At 40.1% G+C, this 21,059-nt stretch overlaps 1 protein-coding gene across 4 annotated transcripts in view; it reads left to right on the top strand.

Moving 5' to 3' along the window:
* ntrk3b (neurotrophic tyrosine kinase, receptor, type 3b) overlaps positions 1-21,059 on the top strand; it is a 186,780-nt gene that overhangs the window by 23,747 nt on the left and 141,974 nt on the right. For all 4 annotated transcript variants that reach the window (XM_038702148.1, XM_038702145.1, XM_038702144.1 and 1 more), the window contains exons 2-3: positions 3,568-3,642; positions 6,652-6,723. In XM_038702148.1, coding sequence (XP_038558076.1) covers positions 3,568-3,642; positions 6,652-6,723 — 147 coding nt within the window. The remainder of the gene's footprint in view (positions 1-3,567; positions 3,643-6,651; positions 6,724-21,059) is intronic.

The following is a 21,059-nucleotide window of genomic DNA, read 5'->3' as shown; positions in this document are numbered from 1 at the left end:
GTCAATTACACTCTGGTTTTGTCCTAGCTTCCTTTCAAAACCCTCCATGTCTCACATCTGAAATAGCAGATTAATTACTGCTCAGATTTCTTTTGTGCTCGCTCAATAGTTTTGTCGTTAACAAACTTCCTTAAATCAGCAGTTGCGAAAGGAGAGCAGAGAGCTTATCGTAGGCTTTAATCCAGTTTGTGATGTTTGAATTGATATCCTTCTCTACTTTCAAATTCTGCCTTTGTAGCCTACTGTTATTTGTCGTGTTCACCTATTAAGAAATGACAAACCCAGAACAAGATAGCAGGTAGGGGTTGGGTGCGTAGCCCAGGGCCACTTCAACACAACAGATGGCTGTTGCTGGGATCGAGTCTGTTACTGTTTGGTTCCAGGGTGTTCTCCTCGAGCACTGCACCACCATGCCACCCAGTTCAGATTGTACTTCGTTGGAGGCCATTTTCTAAAGCAGATGGAAGGTGGCTGTACTGCAGTTTCATAGGCTTGTATGTTTGAGAGCAAGCTAGTAGATCTGCCTGTAGAATTTGTTCTCATAGAATCCCGCTCATTTCCTTTGTTCTTTCTCGTTATTAATCAAGTCATGTCATATTTATTTAGAAAGCCCTTTAAGAAAACAGGGTTGTCATAAAATATTGTGTTATATTGTGCTGTATTGTACAAAGAACAAATAATATAAAGACATATAATAGACATAAAGGAGAGAGACTTTCACACTAATCATGCTGTCAAGAAAAAAACCCTCACAACTGTTCTTTCCTTTGCTCAAATCTCCTTTCTTTTGTATAATATTCATTTTGACAAAGTAGCGATTTAAAATTTTGTACTGTCTCCCTCATTGTGAAGTCTGGCGTCTACTTGAATGTCTGAAATGTAAAATGTTTGCAACTCCATTACTTTTTGAATTATGGTGATTTTATTTTTGTACCATTTTATTTGTGCAAAGATCTGTGAATAACAGGACAGAGCCTGGATGCCCCTGTATTATCATGGCAACTTTGTTATTCATATCCATCTTTTCACAGCAGTCTAATCCACATGCATATTCAATGTGCCGCGGACAATCAGAGGCTCTGAGCAGAAAATGTGCTCAGGTCTTCAGGGAGGTGTTGCCTGCTTCCTCTGTGCTGTTTGTTGACAGCCGTTTGATGAGAATGGGGATGGTGCTAAATCATATCACAGCATAAAGCGGTGCTGCAAATGAAAACATTTTATTCTCACATAAATTATAGTGGTTTTTTTCATATCATAATATTGCATCAGTATCTTTCTGTCCCCCTGATGCAAGCTGATTAAATTGCCTTGTGTATTTAATCACTGTAGATCCTAAAATCCTTTAAAAACTTTTCCAATGAGTACAAAAACAGTATAAAACTGTCCCCCAAATTACAGCCGTTTTTATAGTATGTGCAGGCAGCTTATTACAACCCATATTTACGTTTATTGTTAGGTGGTGACCTCTGATGGCCATACTTGGGGCCTAAACCTACATTACGTGTTTATTATTGTCGCTAGTACTCCAACGGTCATGTATGTCGTAAAAATACTGCTAAGATCAGAACAAGGTTAAGTGTACATTAGGTCTTTTAACATGATAGGAGATGTTTCTTATACATTTGGCTAAATTTGTTGTGACTCAAACTTCCAATCTTCCACAGTGCTAGATTCAAGGAAACTTACTTTCATGTGAGAATGTGCTGCACCAGTCAACTCAGTGCTTTAGGTGTAACAAAAGTAGTGACGCTCCGTGGCCACTTCCTTATTGAGGCATTTAGGTTTATCAACTTCAACAAGGCCTTGCTTTCGATTAGATTTCTTTGCATTTCTTTTCTTTCACTTCTGTCATGCACAAAAACTACAAAACTATATTTTATTGAAAAGCTATAAAAACTCTCCAATGCTAAATGTAACTTTGGTCCAAAGATCAAGACATGTCAAGTTCTTTAGGAAATGGAAACATGCGGTCTGGATGTTTATTTTCAGAGACTTACATCCAAGAGGGATGATTTTTGTTTGATTTTTGTGGTTTTAAAAAAAACAGATGTCTGTTTATTAATATTTACTTTAATCATTGATGTATTCTCCTTATTTCTGTGACTTCGTTCTCTGGAGGTTTGTGTTGTAGCTTCTACTGTTTATACGATAACATTTTGTTGAGCACTTTTATTTGGACATTTCTGTATTAGAAGTGCAACGTCCTCTGCATGATTTGAGCGACGTGATAGAGAGCCTGTGAAGTCAGCTGTTCACCTGCACAAATCAGACTTTGTTTGCACTGAGTTTGGATCTCCCAATCCATTTGGCATATCCAAGCTCAATGTTCTGTGACTCAGCTCACTTAGGATCAGAATCGCTGATATTCTGGATGGAACCAGGATTTTAAAACTCATTTACTGGAAAAACACCCTGAAACATTATCACTATTACCTCTAACTGCTCCCACCTGCCAGCCTTCATGAAAAAAATTGGCAACCCAGTAGCCAACAATAAAGTCATGCATGGTGGGGTTCCATCAGCGCTGGCTACATTTGGCAGACCTGTAGCCTCCTCTCCACCAAAGCAGGTGATGCACCCCGGAGCGCAGTGCTCAAATAAACAGAATGTCTCAGATGCTGCCTCATCATTGTACACCAGATGCACAAGAGCCAAAAGATATGCTACAGGAGCAAGTTTTGCCAAAACCAATTGCAAGAATGTTATTTTCTTGCTGCTGGCATAAAATACAAACTGCTATCTGATCACAAAACTCATTCCAAATGATGAAATGTGAGGGCAATTCAAATCTCAGGCTTAGGCTGCAAGACTGATATGTGTTTCCATGTGCATGTACTGTATATGGATGGGTATGTATTTATATGTCTGTCTTGTATGTCTCTCTTTTTTCTGTAGCAAACAGCCAGTCAGCTGCCATGCTGCCATTAAAAAACTCTGATTGTTGCTTTCATGGCATTGATTTGAAATTTGACATTTAGGAGGAAGTTCCCTTTAGCGTTTAATCATATTTTCCTTTTTCCAAAACAAAGCAATAAAGCCTTTGCCATGTCCTCTGCTGCAGCTCCTCATTTCCCCGGCTTAATTGAAACCGGTGTGCCCTATGAGTGTTGCCAAACCATAACAAACAAATCATTTACAAATGCTCTTTTTCCTAAAGCTAATTCAAAGGCACCAGCTTCCCTTCTTTTATCCCGCCACATAGAAAGAGTTTTCCCTGGGAGTCTAGTGATAGTATTAGTTGAAGTAAAGTCATCTGCACTCTTTATTTGGTCTGTCCCCCTCACACTTTCCCACACATAGATTAAGCTTCAGAAGCTGCCTCTTGGCAATTAAATCTATCAGAGGGCAGCAGAGAGCGCTCTGTCAGAACTGTTCCAATAATTGCAATTTAAATGAATATGGATTCAAAAACTTTGACAACACAGAGTTATTTTGCAACTTGGTAGGCTACTGGGGAAAAAACCCCTGAAAAAGTGTTCTCTCCCATCACATCTCTTGGTTTGTTTTCCTTTCACCTCGGATGAACAGGGGCCTCTCATTTACTATTCTCTTTCTTTTTGTTTACAGACACATAGAGAACTGGACAGGATTGCAGACTCTGAGAGACGTTGATATGGAGCTCTACACTGGACTGCAGAGACTGTGAGTGTTGATGCTGTTATCTGGAAGGGAGCGAGGGGAGACCAGTGATAGACACACTCCTACTGTGTTGCAGATCTGGAACCTGTACCGCTGTTAATCCTTGTTTTCCATCATGTTTGCCCGTCTGCTCACCGCAGAGAGGCCAATGGTTTTCTCCTAGAGATGAGAACAGTAATTCAGCTCAGTGGCGGCCGCTGCAGCATCACCAGCAACGCATTGGGATTTAATGGCAGATACTTCTCACAATCCCATGTGACACAATCCCAGCTAATTCTCAGCGGAGATGGCAAGGTGTTAGTCAGGGTGTGTAGAGAAGAGGGAGTGAAGGGTGTGTTTCTGATAATAACAAAAGCAGATGTTTAAACAAGCTTTTAATTCTCGACAGCCACGCGGTGGTGGAACATCCCCTTCACTTTGCTTAGCCACTGAACAAATAATGCTAAAAAGCAGCAGGGAAAATTGAATTAGGGTTCCCTGCTGTTGCGTTGTGATTCTTTTTTCAATTCTCATCTCTTCACTTCTTAAAGCAATATTACACTCCTTTGCTACCCTGAACTAAGAGGCCACATCCTCTTGCCCTGCCACCCCTCCCTTAGCTGCTGCCTGCCGACCTCCTCTTCCTCTTCATTTTTCCCTCTCTCCGCAGAGAACCGTATTCCTTTGCCCTCCAAAGTCAGAGCTGGCCTCTCCCCTGATCCCCTTGATCCCTCATCAGGGAGGCCAAGTGCAATATCTCCACCACTAAATTAGCATTTTTCTCATTACCACCGCCTCTCTCCTGCTGCCTTGTCTGGGGACGTTGGCTCCTCCCCGGCTGGAGTCGGGACTTCCCAGGAAGGGCTGTTACCTTGTGTGCTGATGCCTTGTGAGGCTGTTTTGCAGTATGGAGGGATGAGTGAGGAAAAGCTTACTCTAGCAAACCTTACATCACTTCATTTTACCTCATTCACCTTTATCCGAATAAAATGCAAAAAAGATACAACAATTAATTTAAACAAACAATGACTTGTTGAATATGTTATATAACTTTACAGTATAAAAAGCTGCCTGCATTCTCCAACTGCTTTTATTCTGTAAAGACCAACATAGTTTATCCTCACCTTTCTACAAGTGTAGCATTAACACTAAAAGTAGTCTACAGGCTGCTGTATCTGTTGTAACATGAGAAGTCGTTTCAGGCAATTTACTGTAGTTACTTTAAAAGGAAAGGCCTGGTTATATTGTATACTTTTGTTATTGTCAACAAATCCCATGAAAAAAACAAAACCAACAGCGTGTTAGTCCCTTCTTATATACAGTCTATGGTTAGTCCGTGTCTCTCTTTCAGACTTCACCAGCCTTTCTGTGGCTCTCAGCCCCAAGCCCACTGGTTCCTACTCAGGACATGAATCTTTTAAAAAAAAAAATCCTTTCCCTTAAAACAGCCGGGCATTGTAGTTCTTGGCAAACATTATGTCAAAACAGGAATAAATAGTGTGTTAGTTTCAGACCGTTTTCAGCTGTGGATTAATACACATTTGAGTACTTAATAGCAGTAGGATGCTGTATGTGGGATTGAGTCAAAATAAACTACAGTGTGTGTTCGTGGTAATGAAGGAACAAGTCACTCAGTGCAACAGTGAGGCTCACTGATATCTTTTTAATAGTTGCCGTTCAACAATGGAGCTGTAATACTTGTTAGTTGGATCAGTTCATTGCCACTTTAGGTAGACCATAACTAGCTGGATCCCTGTTACTTTGGTGCATCATTGTTCCAACATATGTACTCAAATGTGTGCATTTATTTTAGGCAGTTGCCAGTTGGCATCTACCCCAATTTTGGCCTTACATGTTCCCTTTATATCTTGTCTTAACTTTTATCTATTCTTCTTTAACAAAGCAAATGTATTTAAAGAAGAAGAATAAAAAGAAGATTTTTAAAGGTAGTTCAAAAGCACCCCTCAAGTAAAGATGTTCTTTGGTGAAGTGCTGTGTGCTCACTCGGTTGACACAAGGATTTAAAAAATCCTGTATTGTTACTGTTCTGTTACTGTTGTACTGTTTACTTAAATGTGTTTAAAGCTTTCTGACTTGTTTAAAGCACATCAAATGCAGCAAACATCAAATGACTGCTGTTTATAGAGATGATTGTGTTCAATATAACTGTTAGTACTGCTGGGATCCTTGTACATTATTGTGTTAATTTCTAGGGAGTGAAGTAATAGTGAAATTACTGCTGTACATTTTTTTGGGAAGACCATTGGACTGTTCCCAAGAGCCACAAAAACCCTCTCAAGGAGCCTTAGAAGTCCTGGTGTCCCACTTTGTAAATTTTTGGGTGATGAAATGCCACATTCCAGTCAAACACCACAGAGGCGCGATCAGATTTCTAGAAGGTAATTGGCACCAACAGCTGGGTATAATCAGCACACTGCGTTATGAGGCGCTCACTGATGATGTCAATGACTTCTTCAGAGAGAGACATCTGTGATTACAAGATTAGAAGTCATTACCATTGTAGCCCAGAACAGTGGTTCCCAAACTGGGGGGCTGGGAATTCCAGGACTCCTTGAGAGGATTCCATGGGGTCCCCAGCAAAATGAGGATTAGCTTAATTTCACAGCTTTTTTTTGCTCCATACAAGTTGACACAATGAGGAAATGTGTTAGAATGTTTGCACTAATCAGAGGTTTCACTCGCTTCACAATAAAGACACACAAGTTCACAAATCTCTCATCGAAGTGGCTGATTCAAAGTGAATTTCCATTTCAATAATTGGACTTTAGACAAGGAACTCTAAAATTGTTCAGTTTATTCACATGACTAAACATTTTCAAACTGAAAAAGTAACACATTTGACAGTGAACTCTTGTGAGGCAAAATAAAGCACCAAAATAAGGCAGGATAGTTACATGATCATAAAACTGTGATACTGTGTGCATGTCTTTTTATGTGCCCACGCTAGGAAGAACAGAGATGTCTTTGTTTACGTGATTTCTTCACAGTTTCATCTGTATTTTATTATTTCAGAACTATCATGAATTGCAACCTGAGGGTGATCCAGGCCCGAGCTTTTGCTCAGAATCCACACCTACGCTACATGTGAGTAAATATTCTATTTTTGACAACCATGTTTCCCGTGCCTTCAAAGGATTTATTATGATTAGTAATGCCTGACAGCTTGTAGTATATGGCTATACATGAGTTAGTGTTGAGCAGAAGATGATGCAGTTGATAGAGACAGGAAAATTGTGGCACTGCCATTACTGTTGCAACAGCTGCACATCTTAAATGAGACATCCATTATTTGCCTTGGATAATTGGATTCCTATCTGCCCCGGTTCTTTGTGCTTTGGTAGAGTAACATGCCAAAGACGTAGTTCCATTTAGTCTGCACTCGCCAAATGGACAATTTGTCCAGGAGGCTGAGCGTCAGAGAGCTGTGCGAAGAACAAGGTAATTTCTTTAACAAAGGCTGATGTGTCAAACCATATGACAGCCTGTTATTCCCCAATTTTCCAGGAGTAAATACGGTGAGGAACTCAGCCACAGTCTTTCACCTGAACACATTGCCATTTGCAATTTCCAGTTGTCAGTTGAGAGGCAGTTTGGTCTCTCTTTACTCCTGTGGATTACTGCTATTAGGCTTGAATCTGTACCTCCTGCACTCTGTGTGTGTGTGTGTGTGTGTGTTGTGTGTGTGTGTGTGTGTGTGTGGGGGGGGTTATAAAGTAAATAAGTATTTGCCATTTTAGAACTTAATCCTGTCTGTTAGTGAGACTAGTTTGATTATCAAACGTATGTTGTGTTATGAGTAAATTTTGGGCACCTGTGTATGTGTGTATGTCCCTGAGTGCACACACTGTGGTGTACGCCGGTAGACTTCTTTAAAAAAGTTGCAATTGCTTGTCTTTTTTATCTGGCTAGGTGATTGGTAGAGCCAATCGAGCTCATCAACATTTAATGAACGTTATTTAATTCCTCCTTCACTTTAATTTTCTCTCCAGAAGATGCATTTACTAACACAAGGCTGAAAACAAATAAATGATTGCAGTCCCCTCACCTCTTCCTCGCTTCCTCGTACCAAACATAATCGCTGTAGGGGACTTAAAAAATATGTAAAACATTTAAGAAAAAGATCGAGTGAGTGGGTGATGATGCGTTTTTCTGTTTTGTTCTCACCTGGTGAAATGGTAAATAAGAGTGAGTCAGACCCTCTGTTAGTGAGTCAAACAAGCGCATCTTGTGTAAATCTCCCTTTATAGATCCCACACTATATATACTTTGAAATCTACTTTAGATTCAGGCTAAAAATGTTATAATGAGCTTTTAATGCTTACAAATAGAGAAGATAGATCAAGTGAGTTTCAGTGGATTTAACATCCACTTCACTACTCCAACATGTTGGCATTTGCATTGAAACCAGTGAAAGCCCCACCCTAGGCAGTCCATGACAGGCCTTTTTTGTGCTCTTATTAATGCAGATAGATGGTTGCTAGGTGACACTGAGGATGATGATGTCAAAGAAGATTAATTATTATTCCTAAGTTTAGCCTCAGAAGGCCGACCTCATTGATGTCTGTGTCAGACAGGTCTGCTCAAAGCCAGCGCCATCGGCTGCTCAACAGGATGCTCCTGTGTGGGGAGAATTGAAGTTTTTCTCTTCATTACATGTTCAGGCCAAAAACCACCCGTCCCAGTTTTACTTTTTTCACTTAATATTGTTCTACTCTGTGTGTGAATTATTTTGTATGTTTGTAGCGCTGTCTTACTGTAATAGATCTGCAAATTTACAGCCTGCTTAACTCATTATCTGAGATAGCATTACGTTCAACACATCAGTTAGTCCTCATCCTCAAAGCCTTTTCCCTTGTAACATTTAAACTGGGCCTACTGTTTGAAAATATAAACAATATAACACTCACCTCTAACTTGTCCAAGGCAAGCAGCTAAAATGGGCTTTGTTAAAATGAAATATCAGATTTTTCTAGAATACTAGAACCAGCCGTACATTGCAAAACAAAATCAATGCAGTTTCTTTATTTGTATGCTTTTAACATAAATCAATGTTTTGCTTGGGGTATGCAGCTTTAGCCTCAGTCCTTTGACAGAATAACATGCATGTAGTCATGAGGGGATATTTAAGATCCCTGTGAGTTTTTATTTTAAAGCTTGAAACATTTAAAAGTCAGCGGTAGACAACTTTTCAACCAACCCATGAAGCTTACGTTTAACGTTTAATTAGCTGGCAAGCAACAGCTGATAGAAAACTGCTAGCAACAGTTGGAACTGTTGGACTGAAACTGACATGGAATAGCAAGAAATGAGAAGAAATGAGATATTCATTGTCTTTATAATTGCTATCTTTATAATAACAAACAACAGCTGTTTCGTGTGTAGTGTCGCGTCATTTCCCGTTTCACATTTCACGTGTGTTTTCTTGACAAAATGTGGTTTGGGGACCAGCCATCGGGTGACACAGCCGTTGTCAGCTCGTGTAGTGTGTGACCCCCTGTCACCAATCAGTCACGTAGTGTGAACGCAACGACTTCAAGACTCCCGTCACAAGACGTCAAGTTGTGTAGTGCACGGCGATCTGCCAACGCTTAAATTTGCATAGCCTGCACGAGCCTTAAATCTCCTCCATTATCACTGATAGTGTAGCAACAATAACTAACTGGGTGGTGCTTCCTGAACAGTCAATTGATCTGTCAGTTATTTATAATGACCTTATGCGTTTCAGCATCAAGGAAGTGCTCTGACTTCGAAATCTAGTTTTTTAACTTCCTGTCTACACTGCGTTGTGTACATTGACATCTGCTGCTTGTAATCACCTTCTGCCTGACATTTTAGCAAATACCTGTTCTGTTTTATAACACACAGCGTGAAATACTGCCAGAGCTGGAAGAAAATGGGAGACTTTCTAATACAGCAGTCTGACAAACATGACTATGTGCTATTTACACAGTGGTGCTAATTAGATGTGATGTCCCACACAGCTCTGGGATCAGTCGTGTTACTGTTATAATTCAGTCATGGTGACTGTGTTGGTGTTTGTGTTTTATTTATAACAATATCATAACAGAAGTTGTTTGAGTGTAGCCGTTCAACATATGTGTCAGTCCAACAAGAGGAGACTTATCTCGTTAGTTACACCATTACACAGAGCACTGTTTCCCAAGACATGGGCTTATTATTGTGCCACAAGCTGATTATTCAAACTTATGTTATTAATAAAATTTTCATTTGTTGTAGCCTATTTTAATTCTTTATTTAATGTTGTAAGTCAGCTTCTAGACCAAAAACATTTTTGGTCAAAAACATTTTTTGTCTGGTTTACTGATTGTTTGTGGCAACTGCAGATAATGTTAAAACTTAATAACCTGCATCATTGTTCTGATAAGTTAAACTTCAGCGCTCTTGTAATTATTCACCATATAAATATCAATCTGCTGCAACACACAGTAAGCTAGTTGGGTTAGTAGGAAACCAGTTAATGCATAATGTAACTTTCTGCTAAAGATCGTCTTTTTTGCACATATCTGCAGTGGTGGCGTCAGTTCATAAATGGGGACGCATTTTCCGAGAACCGATCAGGACCCTGACTTCTTTACTTGTATTTACTATAGCCGGCGATAGTGACAGGAAGTTAAGAGAATTAAATGAACAAAAAAAGTTCAGTAAGGTTACACCCCAATAATTCAACCAAAACCAAGGAAAACCTTAACAATAAATATTTAAACACCAGTGTAAAAACAGAAACCGTGTAAAACACACCACAGCAATCAGCCTAACAGATGTCCAATCAAACAAACCAACAAACAAAAGTACAGTCAGTTTACAAGCTCTACCAGGCCGGATATTCAGAGTAAAACATCTGCCTGGTTCATTAGAGATGAACTCAGCTATATTTAATATCCTTTTTTGTGGTCTCGTTTATTTTCCTAACGGCTCTTGTCAAAGCATCAGTGCTGTCATTATGAGGTGACCTCTATGGGCTCACAACATTTTATTTGAGCCCAAAATAAACCTAATTACAATATACCATATCCTGAAAGAGTATTTTGTTGTGATCAGGAGGATGTTGGTGCACGAGGGATGTGCAGCCAATATGTTCAATAACCCTATATCCTGCTGATGTGTCCTTGAGCAAGACACCAATCCTCTAATTTTGGGCTAAGACAACACAGTTGAGAGCATCAGCTGAATGACATAAAGGTAAATATACATTGGGCAAGGCAATACAAAGCTGCAGAATGTGATTAACTCTCCAGCATGAAATCTGTGTAACGTACACTCATGACACAAATATTTGAGCAACACTCAATGTTGCTCAAATATTAAATTAATGTGTTTGCAAGATGCAAACAGGCAATCAACAAATATATATATTCCACTCTTAAACACCTGAAGCTGATGCTTCTCTTCTCTGAATGATGTACAATTAATGTTGCATGCTGAGATTCCAAGACTACAGTTAACCAGGCAATAAACACCACAGAGAGAGACAGGCAGGAAATAACACGTAATGAGGGAAATAACAGTCTATTTATATATTACTTTTGTCCATGTGCACACTAAAAAAAACAATATTATATCTGAGGCCAACTCTGAGTCTCACTCTCACCTCATAAATGGAAACAAGGAAATTGCTTCTCTGGAGTCATATACTATCCAACAGTCTCCTCTCCACCACTGTACAATGCTTTTGTTGTGCAGGCTGGCAAGTTAGTAAATGTTCTTAATGGTATCAAGGGCATTTAGTTCTTAATAGTACCACAGATGTACAATAAAGAACCAAATACGGTTCGTGGCAGGAATTCTGAGGCCCAGAAATTATATTTCCTGGTGTTTCTAAACAGAAAAGTCATATGAGGAAATTATATTTTTTAATTTGATCACTTATGGCATTTTATTGGCAAGTGGCCATGGTATGAGTGGGATAATACCCTCAAAGTTGAGAAGTGTTGCAGCTTGTTTGAACATTAGTAAATTGTCTAATTTGGGCTCGGTAGGGTCATCAAAATGTGCATTTCTAACTTAATCCACAAATGGAAATTGCAACTAAGTAATTTTATTAATATCAATACAAAAACTTTTCTCTAGTCAAGCAATTTAAAAATGTTTCCGTGGGATATCTGTCTAATAAAAGGCCACTCATGAAGTATATATATTACCGTGTTTGTCTCAGTGGCATCAGTGACTCAGCAGCAAATCCCATCTCACCAATTGTTGTGGCTGGAGAAACAGATGAAACAGCCTTGAACCTCTTAAGTGCTATAAAGGGACATTACAGGAACAGCCAGTAATATTTTGCGCAGTCTTTTTGCAGTAAATGAGCATAGTCCATACTGCCACAGTTACAGCAATGGCTGTCTTGTCTGTACTCCTTATTTTATTTCATGAATTTCCAACCTCTGCTTCCTGGACCACACCTACTAGACAACAAGGAACAATTGTCCCCATGACAGTTTCACATCTTAATTTCACACCATAACCCCAAATTAAAAGAATTCACATTTCTGTCGACTTTTTTTTTTCTGTCTGCAGGCTTCAGTTTAATGGAACCATTATAAAAAAGATATTTTATTATGTGATATGTAGTAGTTTATAGAGCAGTGTGCTGTAAAGCACTAACGAAGAAAATTGTTATTATTAGTATGTAGACAGAAGGTCCGCCTCTAATGTAAGGAATGTTTATATGATTTTGTAAGTTGTGCCGTTGAACTCATTATTATTGAGAGCTGGACTGGATACACTGGTTGTGGCAGTACTGCATGACTGCTCCTGTGGCCTGGGCCAGGTGAAGGGTTTAGACAAGCGTAATCGTCTGAATTTAGTGTAATTGAGTAGGTGTAAAATCTCCTTAATGTGGTTGTTTATCATTTTTGATTAAAAGTAGTAGTCTTTCTCTTTCCCACCCCCTGTTTCTCTATTTAGTACAGTTCTATTCAAATAGCTTTACTGACATGACAGGAATGAAACCCATGCTGCTAAATCACAATGCTGCTCATTGGAGCGCTTAAATAGACATTAACAGATGGCTTTTAGTCGCTTAAAAAAATATTACTGTTAACTTACATAATATCACATTCAGTTAAATGATCAGCAATAACTGATAACGACGGGCTCACTGAGTTAACTACCCAGTTGTCCTCTACCCAGCAGAATAGAAAGGTAAAACAACAAGACTCACTATTGTGATAATTAATCAGTAACACAGAAGAGTATCTGTTATCCCAAATTCCCTCCAACCAGTACCTTAATAATAATAATAATAATAATAATAATAATAACCACTTTTCAATACAGTTAACAAAGTGCTTTACAGCAATCAATGTCAAATATCGAAAAAGTCAAATTAAAATTTGTATCACACACAGTGATGTACAACAAATTAAATATAAAACAAATCAATGTACAATTAAAGGAAAAATAAATTACACATTCAATAGTGGTTTGTAAGTATCCTTCAATTGTTGCTATATTAGTGTTTCTGCAAATGTTTGTAACCTGAGCTCAATTGTAGTTGTCACTTGTGAAATGTCTTTAGATAATAGTAAGTGTATGAAAGCTTTAATGTCTTTCACAATGTTCTTTGAGATCACACACACACACACACACACACACACACACACACACATTTCCACCATGCCAATGATCACAGTAAAGGGCATCATTTTGTGTATTGCTGTTATGGAGATTTATTTCACAGGAATTAATTGGGTTCTCTAAGCATGGCAATGTAATTGTAGTGGGTTAGCTTCATTATTATTAAATCATTATTGTTTATGGCTTCTGCTCCTTGTGGGTCTCTCCCACACTCGCACAGTAACAAACTTCACAGAAGTGGTGATATGCCCTTGCTTTGCTTGCTGAGGCAGGCAGAGGAGACATACCATTGCAAAAATGGTAGGAAATGTACAAAATGTAGGATTATGTCCCAGCAGTTTAAAATGCACCACCTTTACCGAGGCTTTGGGTGAGGACATGCATCCACAAATATTTATTCCTGTCTGTACATTCCTAACTGTGTGCTTGACCGCTGACCTTTTGCATGACCTGACTCACTTTACTGGGACTGGTGGCCCGATTGTTGCTTGGACCTTAAAGAAATACTGTATTGGCCTGAAAAATCTTAGAAAACATTTTCTTTCTTATATTTCGGCCAGTATGGTAATATTTTTCTGGAACAGAATTAGATGACAAGATTGATACCACTGATATCTGTAAGCTAAAAAAATTGCCTGTCTATTACCAAAGGTTAAAAAAAATCCACCCACCAGGACCTTGCGTGCTCAACACACAATGACTTGTGATTTTATGGGGATTTGCATGCTGGAACTATTTCCAGGAGTAGTGACTTCCCAAAGTCTTGTCTCTGTTGCAGGTAGGTGTGTATTTTTACCCTTTGAATTGAGCTAAGCTAGCTGTTTTCCCATTTCCATTCTTTATGTTAAGCCAAGCTAACTGGCTGCTCCATATTTGGGGTATGAGAGTGGTATCAGTCTTCTCATCTAACTCTCTGTAAGAAAGCAAATTAGTTTAATTTCCCACATATTCCTTCAATATCTTAGACTTACGTGTGACATTAGGCAGGGTGACTACCTCTGATTAACACTTGAAGACAATAGCTGACTGCTAGCTTAGGTGGAGACCTGTCAGTGTTATTTCAACAATCACTTCCTGTTTCCTTTGATCCCTCAATGTGTCTGGGTGTGAATACCCAGTGTTCTCGCTAGACTACTATGACATTCATCTCACACGCATTTATTCTGCACACAAAGCACCAGGTGGAAATGAAGTCTATCAACAAAGGCGCCACTACAAGGTCTTGGTTCTTTTAACTCATTTCTGCCACTGCTGGTCCAGTTTTCTGTTTGATGCTGCTGGCCGGCCAGGCTTCGTGCACCTTGCTTGTCCCCGCCTGTGTCAAATTAAAGGTCAGCGTCTGGATGGTGAGGCAACTCTTCTCTTTATTCCAGTGCAGCCGAGGGAGAGGCCCAATAAATCTGGAGGGAGCGTTGTCACCAGGGAGTCGTAAAGGTCACTCCCCACAGGGAGAGGGAAGTGGAGAGACTCTCTCTCATTAAATCTTCTCGGCTACATGTTTTTTTTTATTTAATTTTTTTTTTTTATTCCTAAATGTCACTTTCATACTCAGGTCAGCTGGTCGGCTAGCCTGAGACCACCTTTAATTAGAAGTCTGATTATTCTCTGTTTACCTTGTCCAGGCTTTTAAGCTCTCTACTTTCTCTTAGGCATTTCTTTAAAATAGTAGTCTTTCCTTCCTGCCTTTCTATGTCTTTTTGAAAGAGTTACTCATTCAGGTCTTCAGGTAGCCTTTTCACTTAATGCAAGATGAAATGGTTACCCAGATGACACCTGCAGTCTCTATAGTGTTCCGCCTGGTGCTTCTACAGGCACAACAAAATAGAGTGGTGACCTCCAAGGTGTAAATGAATGCTAAACCCTGAAATACTGTCAAGCATCTTACATTCACACTCGAGGCAGTTAGCTGACGCTCTAACCCAGAGAAAGCAGGAAGGGTCTGGTGTAATGCTGGAGGTCATCTTAACCGAACACACTGCTTGCTGTCTTGACTTATTGGCAGTTGAAGGGACTGAACTTGAGACCTTTTTTCTATGAGATGAATTCTGCAACCATGATGCTACCCTGACTAGTGCAGAGGTGAAATTCCCTTTTACCTGGTCTCAAAAGCAAGAACAACTAATTTACCCGTTTCAAATCAGATGCTCATAAGAACACAACCCATTGACTGTTGTATGTTGTACGTTGCGGTGGCAAAAGTGCCAGTAGTTAGAAAAGTGTACTGAAACCATTCTGGAGAGTTGCCATTTTCAAACACAGACAAGCTGTTGAAATTTGTGAGGAAGTAATGAGACATTAACCTACGCAAGTGCTTCATTAGAGATGCTCAGTTGTACTGAGGAGCTCTTAGGGTGAGGGTATATAACAGCATGAATATGAAGTAGGGTGCTGTTAAGAAACAGCATCATGCTGAGCTCACCTTTCTGGAAAAAATAAATTACTTATCTGGTAAAAGAAAAAAATGGTAACAGCTTTAGGGCCTTTATTAACAAATAATGTACCTGCTATTACTAGAGCTGTTTCAATCCGTCACTGGGTATCTTGGAGTGTTTACTTTCATTTAGAATGTGTGATTGTAGAGATGAAAAGCTTTGTTATACCTGCTTATGAAACACTGTTTGGGATACACATGTAGAACTTTTAAAGCAAGCCAGACCTCAAGACCAGAAGTCTAGTTTTAGCAGTTTAAACTGGTGATCTTTTTGGATGCATATCACACATTTAGGTATCTTTGAATAAGTAATTTAAATTCCTGAAATCAAAATACCTACTACGATTACTACTATGCTATTAAAGACCTACTAATATCTTCCCAAGAGGAAAATATTTCCATTTGTGTTTGGATTTGTGAAATTATAGCGCTACAGAATATATATAAAAAAATAAAAAAAAAGTGGGCTACCTTGAATGTTTTGCTTCTGTGGGAGTCATTGCATGACTTTTGATTCCGCAAGAAATGCACAGCGGCTTTTTATTTCTCCCTATTCTGTCCTTTCTCAATTTAGCATTGCTCTGGAGGAGGACTTCCTCCTACACTCAGGCTGTAGCCTTTGGAGACCAACGCTGTTCATTCCGTAAACTTCATTCCCATCAGATAATATGCATTATTAAGCTGGGGGCATGCTATATATACAGACACTGGATGCACACACTGCATTGCAGAATCCATCCTTGAATCGACAGCAATTCAACTGAGCTCACACTCTAACAAGTGTGTTAAATTGGAAGTTGGCGTTGCTCTGCGGGTAAAGGTTGCGTGGTCCTGATTCCCTCCCACAGGCCGGCCTGCCGCTCTGCTCTGCCAGGGCTGAAGCCATGTGACTGAGGGAGATAGCTGATGGGGAGGTGAAGGGTACTTCAGGATCTCCCTCTAACATTAGAGTTCGTAGTATCGCCCCCGCCATTTTTAAAAAACCTCACCACCCACAATGCACCATATGAGAACACTCTTTAGTGTAAGAAATGCACCATGGGACATGTTGTTGCTGTGCCAGCTGCTGTGTTGGTACAGTAGGTGAATCACACTGATGTTTGATAATGCAGACTGCTTGGTTCTCCAGTTGGGATTCTGGGGTGGGGGTAATGGATTTTTCCAGTACGGATAAAAAGTGACTTTTTCATGAAAAAAACCTGCAACTCAACAACAGAGGAGAACACATTAGATGCGCCACTTAAACAGAGCATGTAGCAAGGTTTATTTCCCAGACGTGGAGGTTGTGGAGAGCAAACAAGCAGTTCAAATTGAATCAGCACATTCATAAATTTATACTGAGTTCAAATTTACATTCCATGCTCATGCTTGGGTGCTTGGATGTGCGTGTGGCTAATCCCACTGTAAACATAAACACGGAGGCTTGCCACCCTCTGAGAGTGGTGTCATGGAGCATAGTATCTGCTGGCTGTGTGGACTGCAGGGACAAACGCTCCGCTGCTCACTGGCCGGCTATCTGCCACGGCCACTGGCACACTTGCTGGTTGTGAATGGAGTGCATCAGTCCATGCTCTAGGTCTGTACTGATTGTATGTATCTATAGAATGAGCTAAGACTTTTTTAAAAACATACTCATAAACTGATGTTCTGTAAAAAGGCAGCTTTTTGTACACAGGGCTTCTTCCTGTTTTCTTTGACTTTAGACAAACCAAAGATAAAACGTTTTCTTTGTGACCCTGATGGCCATGCCTGCCTTGCCTTCTCAGTTTGGCCTTATGCCCCTCAAAAATGATGTGCCTTTCAGCCACAGTGGTCTTGGTGCCCTAAATCATCTTTCACTCTTAAGATAATTTCATAATTTCTGTGAACTTAAAATCATTGTTTTTATTTCATGGCCTTGCTGCCCTGGCATTTGGCCTTTGTGCACTCAAACACTGACAGCAACAAAGGCCAAGTGTCCCTGCCCGTAACATGATGTAATTCCAGGCCTTCTTGTGGAGCAAGTTAAACTCCAATGAGATGCCCATTTTATTATGTTTTGAATGTTTGTCTAAATAGGCCCATAACTAATAATTTCCCATAACTTGTCGATGGATAATTTTGTGTTTTTACAACTTGGATTTTATTTTGTAGGTTTGGCCCCCATTTCTATTGGATATGATAACACTGTACTCACCAAAGTAAAAGCTGAGATCTGGGAACACAAAATTGCTAAAACATGCTAAAATGTGTTCTGATGAAAATGTTTTAAGCCAGGCAATTTTAAAGCAATGTGTTTTACTTTATTTTGAAAGTGAGCACAACCATGATGAATAAGTTTGGCTAACCTGGGTGCTTAATTAAAACCTGAATGACCATGTTTTTCAGCAACTATTTTGGTGAGCACATTGTTACCAAAATCAATAGAAATGATGTCCAGACCTAAAAAAAAATAAGATCCAAATTGCTTTAGGTTTGGGTTTCTGAGTCCAAAATCACTTTCTTCATCTTTAAGGCTAAATTGCTAGATGGAAGTAAGCTGCTAGTGTGTGTGTGTTTGTGTGTGTGTGTGTTGCCTTAGTGTTTCTTTAGGGTCTTAATTACTTTTCTTGCTTCACTCAGTCAACGTCCCAACAAATTGATGTGGGAGTGATCCATGGCAATGAAAAGCCCAACTGGCTCAAACCAAGCTTGAAAACTGAGTGAAAGAGAGGAAAAATGGGTGATAAAGACAAGATTCTGAAACAGAAACTGTGAGACACTGTCAACAGGTACATAACAACTCAAGAGACAGAGAAATTAGGCATGAAAGCACTACTAAGGGAGAAACGGAGAGTAGCCAGGCTGTGCGGGCGATCTTTACATCCATAATCACAGCACTCTAACAGCGCCTAATGCTTTATGACGGCTGTGCTGGTCCTGAGACGGCGGTGGGTGGTCGTTGTGTTGTGGTGAGCCACAGGAATAATGGCGTCAGTTAATCTGAAGTACAGGACATTCAGTCTCAAGGGACTCCATGTCATCTGGCGTGACTGGATCGATAACGTTTGTAAGACTGAGCTTTCTCCTACCGCCTCAAGTTCAAACCTCCCACCAACAGTTCACTGCATCCTCACCTTGCTGCTTTTGCTTTTCTGACAGCACTTTAGATCTCTTGAGCGTTGAACAACCAAAGGGGGGGAAAATGATCGAGGCGAGACAACATTTTCTTTACCTGAGCTGACAGAGTAGCTAAAAATAGTTGCTTTCATCTCGGTGAAGGATTGGTTTTAGGCGGTGTGCAGGAGCTTCTTTGCGGCGCTCCGTCCTCTTAGCCAAGATGCTGGAGTGCTTTCAAGTTGCAGTGCAGGGGTTGAACATGCAGTGTCATCATGCTCCAATCTCACAGTGTTAACTGTGTGTCAGTGCCTGAAACTAAAAGCTGGAGCAGCAGAAGACGCAGCAGCAGCAGCTCTTCTCTGAGGCAGCCAAATCCCGCAGGCCAGATGAGGTTCTCTGATTCCTGAGGCAGCACTTTACCCTGGCCTCCTTCCCCTCCGCTTGCTTCCACCCTCTTCCACCCTCCCACAGCACTCGCCACTCACTCTGCAACCTGTGCACTGACAGACAGTTGTCTGGCTGAAGTCTGACATTCGATGTACACAGCGCCAAGCCCTCCGACACAGGCGCTGTCAATCAAACAACACTGGCGAGAAACCCTCAGATGTGTTTGGACAAGTGGATGAGGATTTCAGCTTGCTATTTACTGTGCCATGGGGGGGAGAGGATCTGGCCCTTTCTCCCCAGCCCTGTGGCTCTGCCGTCTGGCCTCTGGATGGAGCCTTTGGACACTCATATACTGATGCTGTGTGGTGCCGTGAGAGCATGACAGTGGGCTGATTTCCCTGTGACAGAGACAGATAGAGGAGACTGACTTTGATAATGTGAAAAAGGAAATTATTTTTTTTCCCCCCTTCTGTGTATCCAGGGCTGCTGATAAGATGGCTGTTTGGAGAGGTGGAGTCTGTTTCCATTTCCACACTGCTCTGTTAAAGAAGATTGACACAATCACAAATTTCAGCTTTAATAACATATTGGGAAAAAAATAATTTAGTCTCCAAATAAAGTTGCAATCTATTAACCATAATGTTATTTGTACTTGGCTGAAGGATTGTTTCAAGCCAAAATCATGAGCTCTGAAGTGAGACCTCCGACCCAAGGGCGTCACTTTGTGTTGAAAAGTGGTAGGGACTCAGATGAAGAGCTCAGATTAGAAGCATGATGATACATTTGGGTCATGAGATGTGACAATGCATGAGAACAAGATGAGAACATTTTTTGAAGAAATGTTTTATGCTGAAATAACAGAGAGCGGGGTCTGAGGGTCCTCCCCCAGAAGATTTTGAGCATTAAACTCGTAATTTCCTGCATTCTGGTGACATTTTCTGTTCCAATTTACAGTGGAAATTAATTTTTTTATATGAAGGGAAAAATGCATTTCATCTTTCTTATTGTGCAGATAAACATTTCTCATTTCAAAGCATTTTCATTTGTTACTTAAAAGAGATGGTATTATGGTTTTTGGCTTTCCTTTATTGAGTTATATCTTTTTTGTGCATGTAATAGGTTTGCAAAGTGAAAAAGCCCAAAGTCCACCCCAAAGGGAGCTAGTTTGTAGTCCAGCCTTTACTTCCCTTTCTTGTGACGTCACAATGAAAATAAGTCTCATAATGCTCGCTGAGCAACTACTCCGACACGCCCTCAAAAACACCGGAGGAAAAACACTGAGCTGCAGCACACACCTGTCCTCTCCCTTCCAAACACTAACTACCCTCCAGGCAGTCAATGGACATAAAGTTGTTTCTGTAATGTAGAGACAGAGCTCAGTTAAAACTTTATGGATGAAAGATACTTTTGTTACTTTCGCTGACCTGCCCTTCTCTGCTTCTGATTGGCTAGTAGTCCATAACTAGGAACTGCGTATGTGCAACTCCCAACAAAGATCATTTAGAGACAAGATGTATCACTCCATAGCTAAAACAAAGCCTTCAACACAGGGTGAAAAGAGGAGCTGCAGCAATGTGCAGTATGACAAAAAATATGGTGTTTTTTGAAAATTAAACCATGTAAACCTGTTGAAAAAACCCTAAATAGGATTCTGAACCTGAAAATGAGCATAATACCACCTCTTTAACATTTCTTGGTGCAAGCTATTTTGCAGAACATTTTTAACAAATGCTTTTTAAAAAAGTGATGGGGACAAAATCGGCCATTTCAATATGTGGTGGGGACATGTCCCTAGCGTCCCCAGTGTAAATGACACCTATGGCTTTAATGTTAATGGTAGCTTAAGCAGCTACAGCACAGAGCTGTCGACAGTAAACTCAAAAAATTGTCAAGAGACCTACCGCTAGTTTAGTTTTTATTATTGCAAATG

Source organism: Micropterus salmoides, unplaced genomic scaffold (genome assembly GCF_014851395.1).
Source record: "Micropterus salmoides isolate LMB-PRFRI ecotype aquatic unplaced genomic scaffold, ASM1485139v1 Ms_hic_scaffold_6, whole genome shotgun sequence".
In the NCBI taxonomy this organism is placed as follows: Eukaryota; Metazoa; Chordata; class Actinopteri; order Centrarchiformes; family Centrarchidae; genus Micropterus; species Micropterus salmoides.
Note: the sequence above shows the minus strand (reverse complement) of the source record. Positions and strands in the feature narration are given on the sequence as shown.